Genomic DNA, 9437 nt, shown 5'->3' with positions numbered 1-9437 from the left:
CTTACTCATGATTAGATTTTATTAGATTTTCACTAATTAAAAATAACTTCTGTTTAACAGGTATCACATTGAAAGTTATTAAATTATGAAGTGTTTGTGTTGTTTATAATAAACTTTATTTTACACAAGCCCTATGACCTGGCAACACATGGTCATAGTGCTAGGGCACTCATATACAGCTGCGTGCGTGCGCCCATGCACGCAAGTACTGTCCAAATCTCCGACCAATCACATACAGCTAGCTGGCATTCAATTGGCGTATCAAGTTTTGGGCATTTTGATTGGGTTTTGGATAGAAAATTCACAAAAAAGTCACTTCTATTAATTTTTTAATGGCTTAGCTGGGTGACTGTGGAAATGTAAAGATATGCACGACCACCTTTGGGCGGTTTTGAATGACCATAGAAAGTGCAAGCCCTCTAACTGAAAAATTGTGGATTTGTATAAAGGACACACACGCAGATATTTTGCTGTGTATATATATATTTAATTGCTTTGCTGGGTGACTGGGTGAATGCGTCTATGCCTGGTCAGGTGATTACTTTGAGAAAATGATTTACCACAGATATCACATTGACATGGCTTCTCTCCTAAATGAATGCGTTGGTGGTCAGTCAAATTAATTTTTGGAGAAAATGATTTACCACAGATATCACAAGGATATGGCTTTTCTCCTGTATGAACACACTTGTGAGCAGTTACATGATTACTTCCAGAGAAAGATTTACCACAGATATCACACTGAAATGGCTTCTCTCCTGAATGAATGCGTTTGTGGTTAGTCAGGTGAATATTTTGAGAAAAGGATTTACCACAGATATCACACCGATATGGCTTCTTTGCTGTATGAACACACTTGTGCCTAGTGAAATAACGATATCCAGAGAAGGATTTACCACAGATATCACAATGATATGATATTTTGCCCTTTTCATTCTTCTCCCCATCAGAAAAATCAATTTCTTCAGACTCTCTTTTACATTCAACTTCACTCCGATATAATTCAATTTCCATAATTTTCCTTTCTCTCGTCACAGTACACAAAGGTTTTCCTTCTTCTCGTATATTGCTCTTAAATATCTCTACTGATATATCTCCATCAAAAGTGTTCTTTGTTAATATCTGAAGATGCTGCAAACTGCCTTCTTAATTGCTTTAACTCATTAACATTCAGATTACTCTATCAAATGTAATGCTTATTTAAATTCTTCTGAATTAATCATTCATTATCTTATTGCTTTACGATTTCAACGATGTGATTCTTTTTGTTTATATGGTGAAGGATTAATTCAAATACAAATATAATTTTCTGTGTATTCCAGACAATAAAGAAGAGAAATTTTGCTAGATATATGTCAGAGTTCAGAAGATATATTTTGCAGTAATTCAGTATATATTTATAGAAACTGGGTTATACGTGTTATGAGTAAGACGTTCAATACTAATGATGTAGTTTAAATAAAAATCCTGTGATGCTGAGGTCATCTGGTAATCTGAAATGAAAGAGAAACAACAGTGTAAAACATACAAGATAATTAGGAATTAGAGAGATTAAAACAGTGAAAGTTTTACTACATATTTATATAGACATGTCCATAAAGGTGCAGGGATGGTTGTGTGGTAAGAAGTTGGCTTAAAAACTTTTTGGCTGCTATTTCTAGAAAGTTCAGTATGTGGCAAAGTAATTTATTTTACTAAGCCCTAATTATATAATGTAATATTTTGAATACGCCTTAAATGGTCCTTTTACATACTGAACACTACTTGGTGAAATCAGACAGGAATCAGATGCAGCCTTCCAGCCCTGGTCAAAATGTACAACCCATGCCAAGCATGGACACCTTGGGTAAGTGTCTTCTATAATAACCTCGAGCCAACCAAAGCCCTGTGAGTGGATTTGGTGGATGGAAACTAAATGAAGCCCGTTATGTGTAGATTGGTATGTGTGTGTATATCTCTCTCTCTTTTCTCTTTTACTTGTTTCAGTCATTTGACTGCGGCAATGCTGGAGCACCGCCTTTAGTCGAGCAACTTATTTGCCGAACCACTAAGTGACGGGAACGTAAACACACCATCATCGGTTGTCAAGCAATGCTAGGAGGACAAACACAGACACAGAAACAAACACACATATATATATACATATATACGACAGGCTTCTTTCAGTTTCCGTCTACGAAATCCACTCACAAGGCATTGGTCGGCCCGAGGCTATAGCAGAAGACAATTGCCCAAGATGCCACGCAGTGGGACTGAACCCAGAACAATGTGGTTGGTTAGCAAGCTACTTACCACACAGCCACTCCTGCGCCTGTGTTTGTGTTTGTCCCCCAATATCGCTTGACAACTGATGCTGGTGAGTTAAGCAGTTTAGCAAAAGGGACAGATAGAATAAGTACTAGGTGTAGAAAGAATAAGTCCTGGGGATCCATTGTCTGCTTTGGCAAGGTTTCTATGGCTGGAGGCCCTTCCTAATGCCGACCCCTTTACTGAGTGCATTGGGTGCTTTTTATGTGGCACCAGCATCATTGAGGATCACCAAGTAACTCGCAAGATAAAGATCCACTCGGTTGTCAGATGGAGTGGAAGCGAGGGGGATGGCTTTTTGTCAGTTGGGAGGTTGATGTATAACAGCAGGAGAGAGACGAATGTCTTGCTATAGAGGAGAAACCTGACGATTCCAGTAGGAAAAGAAAGGAGAGAATGATAGATGTATAGAGAGAAATGGATGGTGATGGAGATGTATGAGGACATACACAAAAGGTAGTGGTGGTGGGGGAATATTAGTGGTACAGAGGATAGAGGGGGATGTTTCATAGAAGTTGAGACTTGTGTTTTAAAAAGAAATCTACAAGTTCGTCTACGAGTGCTTGTGAATCAGTGATCACATTTTCAAGTGATGGTGTGCGTGAATCTAATGTGAGTGACAGTGATTCAGAAAACAATTCTAATAATAATACTTCTTATTATAAATGATCTCAACATTCTTTTTACTTTACATAAAATATTCTTTACATTCTGCTGTTGTTTTATTGTCATTTATTTTCGAGTATTATAAATTTTATTGATAAAATATTTTTCTGGGAACGAACTATAACCTTGCTATTATGGGAAGTTATGGCGCCGTTTTGCGAGTTCTCATTTTACAAGCGATCTCTGGGAACAAATTAACTTGTATATTGAGGCATTACTGTATATACCTCCCGACCACCCTACATTCATACATAATACATACATATATATATATACACACACACGCACACAACATATATCACGCATTCTCTTCCAAGTAAATTTTGTATATATATCATCATCATCATCATCATCATTTAGCGTCCATTTTCCATGCTAGCATGGGTTGGACGGTTTAACTGGGGTCTGTGAAGCCGGAAGGCTTCATCAGGCCCAGTCAGATTTGGCAGTGTTTCTACGACTGGATGCCCTTCCTAACACCAACCACTCCGTGAGTGTAGTGGGTGCTTTTTACGTGTCACCTGCACAGGTGCCAGACAGAGCTGGCAAACGGTCACGAACGGATGGTGTTTTTATGTGCCACCGGCACAGGGGCCATGTGACGCTGGCAACGGACACGAACAGATGGTGCTTTTACGTGCTACCGGCACGGGGGCCAGGCGAGGCTGGCATCGGACACGAGCGGATAGTGCTTTTACATGCCAACGGCACGGGGGCCAGGCGAGGCTGGCAACGGACAAACGATTGGATGGTTTGCTTAACCACAGCTGCAATTTCCACTGATGTTGATTTGGTTTGATTTTGACAGTTCTCACTGGTCTTGCCGGGTCTTCTCACGCACAGCATACTTCCATAGGTCTCGGTCTCTAGTCATTTCCTTGGTGAGACCTAAAGTTCGAAGGTCGTGCTTCACCACCTCGTCCCAGGTTTTCCTGGGTCTACCTCTACCACAGGTTCCCTCAACAACTATATATATATATATATATGTATGTATATATGAATGTATGCATAAATATATATGCATACATATATATATACATCTCCAAGGGATCTGGGTTCAAGTCCCATGGCTGGTTGTTGACAAATTTTTAAATGGCGGTGCCCCAGCATGGCCACAGATCATGAGCTGAAATTAGATGTAATGAAATGAAATATATATATATGTATGCGTGTGTATGTGTGAGTGTATGTATACATATATATATTATATATATATATATATATATATATATATATAACATATATATATAAATATACACACACACACACACACACACATATATATATAATATATATATATATACATATATATATATATATATATATATATATACATATATATATAAATATATACACACACACACACATGTATATATATATAAATATATATACACACACACAAATATATATACATATATATAATATATACACGCACACACACATATATATATAAATATATATACACACACACACATAAATACATATATATACACACACGCACAAATATATATACATATGTAGAAAATTTTAGATTAAAAAAAAACACTGCCTATCTTAATTTTGAAAAATAAACTTTAAAAAAACCCCGCATTATTTATGGAATGACACAGAATATGTGTCTATCCTTCACTCACCGATTTACGTGTCTGTCCGACTGTTTGTCTGTCTGTCTCTCTCCATCTCCGTCTCTCACCCTCTGGTCTGTAACGCTGGCATGGCATTAGGTGTTAAGGGAGACTACTCACAAATATATGACATAGGAGTTAGCTCCCTTGGTCAATGCTGTGAAACCGCTTGACTGCCATTTTCTAGATTTGAGCTCTTAGGGGGGACTACTCTCAAATATATATGGTTTATACATAAGAGTTCTCTCCCTTGACACCATTTACCTACAAAATAGATTTTATCGTCCGACGTTTACTAGTTTCGATTCTTCGACAACCGCCATGCTGGAGCACCACATCAACGTGTTTACTCATACTCCTCGACGACTGGGCTTTTCTCTCTTCGGGCTGCTACTCATTCCTTCCTTCTCCTTTTGTCGAATTGCTAAGTTACGATGACGTAAACAGCCGAAACCGAAAATGAAGCGTTGACTTGGGACAAACACAAGTCACAGATATGGAAATATATGTGTGTGCGTGTGTGTGTGTGTGCGTGTGCGTGCGCCAGGTGTGTGCGAGCGCGTATGTATGTGTGCATGTGTGTTTGCGCACGTAAGTGTCTGTGTGTGTGTGTGTGTGTGTGATATATATTTACATGTATATATATACACCTTTTACACATTTTTTTCCATTTTTGCCACCCGGGCGCGGATCTAGTACGGTTGATCGTGTGAATTTTCCAAGCTCCCTCCCCACCCCCTCCTTTGTCAGCGCGCTATTTTTTCGTCATATTCCTTCAATATACGATGCCTTACACCTGTTACACATATTTTCTTCCATTTTTGCCACGTGGGCGCGGATCTATATATTAACCAAAATAATTTATTTACTTTGTTTTAAAAATTGTAGGATCGACTACTTACGACTAGCTTGCGCGAGTGCGCGCTCCGGGACCACTGTTCGCTAGTAGTACCCTGACTGTGTATATTACGATTATATTGGAATTTCATATGATGAAATACATTTCCTGGGATCCTACCCACACATAACTCACACACGTCACATTGTGTGGGTGGTGGAGCATTTGTTAATTAAGTATTGCACATAATTAATTTACCATTATTATTATTAGTTTCTGAGTTCAAATTCCGCCAAGGTCCACTTTCCCTTTTTCCAAATAAAATATAAATGAACGGTTGTGATTTCTAACCATTTTTTCGCCTGGGGTACTCTGTGACGAACTTTGGGACTGCAGCATGGCAGTTTGTGAAGAAGCAGCAGAAGAACTCAGCTGAACCAACAATGCTTCTTATATTGATGCTGGGCAGAGGGAACCTTGTAGTTCAGGGGTCAGGATCACCAGGCTCTATGAAGAGAGTAACTGCAACGTATCCATGGTTGTGTAATCAGCTATAGAAAGATTCACAATGTCTCAGGCATTCAAATTCAAATTCACCTTAATGGAATTGGATGGTGACAGGGAATCTTGGGAATTCAAGAAAGGAGTGAAATGAAGGAAGAAAATGGGTGTCCTTATTAGATTTGTGTATTGGGAATCAAAATTCTTACCACACAACCATCCCTGCACCTCTATGGACATGTCTATATAAAAATGTAGTAAAACTTTCACTGTTTTAATCTCTCTAATTCCTAATTATCTTGTATGTTTTACACTGTTGCTTCTCTTTCGTTTCAGATTATAGGATGACCTCAGCATCACAGGATTTTAATATAAACTACATCATTAGTATTGAACGTCTTACTCATAACACGTATAACCCTGTTTCCATAAATATATACTGAATTACTGCAAAATATAACTTCTGAACTCTGACATATATGTAGCAAAATTTGTCTTCTTTATTGTCTGGAATACACAGAAAATTATATTTATATTTGAATTAATCCTTTAACATTTGAACTGGGCATACCATTCCCAAATATTCTGCATATTTTATGTTAAAATTGCCCACATCCGGCCTCTTACACTCACCCTGTAATGTCATATAAACATAAGGAATCACATCGTTGAAATCTTAATGCAATAAGATAATCAATGATTAATAAAGAAGAATTTTGAAAAAAAAACATTACAGAGTAATCTGAGTGTTAATTAGTTAAAGCAATTAAGAAGGCAGTTTGCAGCATCTTCAGATATTACCCAAGATCACTTTTGATGGAGATATATCAGTAGAAATATTTAAGAGCAATATACGAGAAGAAGAAAACATTTGTGTACTGTGACGAGAGAAAGGAAAATTATGGAAAATGAATTATATCGGAGTGAAGTTGAATGTAAAAGAGAGTGTGAAGAAATTGATTTTTCTGATGAGGAAAAGAATGAAAAGGGCAAAATATCGTATGATTGTGATATCTGTGGTAAATCCTTCTCTGGATATCGTTATTTAACTAGGCACAAGCATGTTCATACTGCAAAGAAGCCATATAGGTGTGATATCTGTGGTAAATCATTTTCTGTCACTTGTAACTTAACTATTCACAAACGCATTCATACAGGTGAGAAGCCATATCATTGTGAAATCTGTGGTAAATCATTTTCTGAAAATGGTAACCTAACTCAGCACAGGCGTGTTCATACAGGAGAGAAGCCCTATCGGTGTGATATCTGTGGTAAATCCTTCTTTGTAACTGGTCACTTAACTCAGCATAAACGCATTCATTCAGGAGAGAAGCCATATCATTGTGATATCTGTGGTAAATCATTTTCTCAAAATAGTGTGCTGACTAGGCACAAACGCATTCATACAGGAGAGAAGTCATATCAGTGTGAAATCTGTGGTAAATCATTTTCTGAAAAAATTAATTTGATTGGTCACAAACGCATTCATACAGGAGAGAAGCCATATCATTGTGAAATCTGTGGTAAATCATTTTCTCAAAAAATTGAATTGACTGTCCATAAACGTATTCATACTGGGGAAAAACTATATCATTGTGATATTTGTGGTAAATCATTTTCTGAAAATGGTCACTTGACTAGTCACAAACGCATTCATTCAGGAGAGAAGCCATATCAGTGTGATATCTGTGGTAAATCCTTCTCTGTAACTGGTAACTTGACTAAGCACAAGCGTGTTCATACAGGAGAGAAGCCCTATCGGTGTGATATCTGTGGTAAATCCTTCTCTGTAACTGGTAACTTGACTAAGCACAAGCGTGTTCATACAGGAGAGAAGCCCTATCGGTGTGATATCTGTGGTAAATCCTTCTTTGTAACTGGTTACTTAACTCAGCACAAACGCATTCATTCAGGAGAGAAGCCATATCAGTGTGATATCTGTGGTAAATCATTTTCTGAAAAAATTAATTTGACTGGTCACAAACGCATTCATACAGGAGAGAAGCCATATCAGTGTGATATCTGTGGTAAATCCTTCTCTATAACTGGTCACTTAACTCAGCACAAACGCATTCATTCAGGAAAGAAGCCATATCAGTGTGATATCTGTGGTAAATCATTTTCTCAAAAAATTAATTTGACTGGTCACAAACGCATTCATACAGGAGAGAAGCCATATCAGTGTGATATCTGTGGTAAATCCTTCTCTGTAACTGGTCACTTAACTCAGCACAAACGCATTCATACAGGAGAGAAGACATATCAGTGTGATATCTGTGGTAAATCATTTTCTCAAAGTGGTCACCTGACTAAACACAAACGCATTCATACAAAAGAAGTCACATCACTGTAATACCTGTGGTAAATCATTTTCCAAAAACAGCACTTTGTCTAGTCTCAAACGTTTTCATACATGAGAGAAGCCATATCATTGAAACATGTGGCAAATCATTTGCTTATAGAAGCAGCGTAACTACTTCCTTAAACCTTCATGAGAGACAAACCATACCAGTCATCTGTCATCATTGTTCTCCATGTCCACATTTGCCAATCTCTCATTGGTGAGATGATATTTATTGAGGTGAATTTTCACTGTCCAGATGCCCTTCCTGTTGCCAACCTTCCTTCACCTGTTTCAAACTAAAATATTTCCCCGTGACCTGACATGTTTTTATGTCAGATTGGCGATGAACATTGCTTGCATGGCAGTGACACCCACAACTATCACACAGTCTCCAGGCAAGGATATAGTAACACACACACACACATTCATAAGCCTCTCACACTTCTATGAAACATCCCCCTCTATCCTCTGTACCACTAATATTCCCCCACCACCACTACCTTTTGTGTATGTCCTCATACATCTCCATCACCATCCATTTCTCTCTATACATCTATCATTCTCTCCTTTCTTTTCCTACTGGAATCATCAGGTTTCTCCTCTATAGTAAGACACTCGTCTCTCTCCTGCTGTTATACATCAACCTCTCAACTGACAAAAAGCCATCCCCCTCGCTTCCACTCCCTCTGACAACTGATTGGATCTTTATCTTGCAAGTTACTTGGTGATCCCCAATGATGCTGGTGCCACATAAAAAGCACCCAATGCACTCAGTAAAGGGGTCGGCATTAGGAAGGGCCTCCAGCCATGGGAACCTTGCCAAAGCAGACAATGGATACCCAGGACTTATTCTTTCTACACCTAGTACTTATTCTATCTGCCCCTTTTGCCAAACTGCTTAACACACCAGCATCGGTTGTCAAGCGATATTAGGGGACAAACACAAACACAAACATAGGCGCAGGAGTGGCTGTGTGGTAAGTAGCTTGCTACCCAACCACATGGTTCCGGGTTCAGTCCCACTGCATGCCATCTTGGGCAAATGTCTTCTACTATAGCCCCGGGCCGACCATTACCTTGTGAGTGGATTTGGTAGATAGAAACTGAGAGAAGCCTGTTGTATAGATGTATATATATATGTGTGTGTTTGTCCCCC

General features: G+C 38.5%; 2 protein-coding genes across 2 annotated transcripts; one reads left to right on the top strand and one right to left on the bottom strand.

Annotated features, from left to right (window-relative positions):
* Positions 1-486: 486 nt before the first annotated feature.
* LOC118760916 (zinc finger and SCAN domain-containing protein 22-like) lies at positions 487-1269 on the bottom strand. Its single transcript, XM_036498532.1, has 2 exons — positions 645-1269; positions 487-560 (listed from the first exon to the last, which is right to left on the bottom strand). The coding sequence occupies exons 1-2, from the start codon at positions 1012-1014 to the stop codon at positions 487-489; spliced, it is 444 nt and encodes a 147-aa protein (XP_036354425.1). The 5' UTR covers positions 1015-1269.
* A 5012-nt stretch (positions 1270-6281) lies between these two features.
* Positions 6282-8210, top strand: LOC118760915 (zinc finger protein 723-like; the record flags this gene model as incomplete). The annotated part of the gene is made up of 3 exons (XM_036498531.1): positions 6282-6349; positions 6991-7094; positions 7683-8210. Coding segments are annotated over exons 1-3 (700 nt in total), but the record flags the coding sequence as incomplete, so codon positions are not given.
* Between the last annotated feature and the right edge of the window lie 1227 nt (positions 8211-9437).

This window comes from Octopus sinensis, unplaced genomic scaffold (genome assembly GCF_006345805.1).
Source record: "Octopus sinensis unplaced genomic scaffold, ASM634580v1 Contig01713, whole genome shotgun sequence".
In the NCBI taxonomy this organism is placed as follows: Eukaryota; Metazoa; Mollusca; class Cephalopoda; order Octopoda; family Octopodidae; genus Octopus; species Octopus sinensis.
The sequence above is the reverse complement of the archived record's forward strand: the minus strand, read 5'-3'. Positions and strand labels throughout refer to the sequence as shown.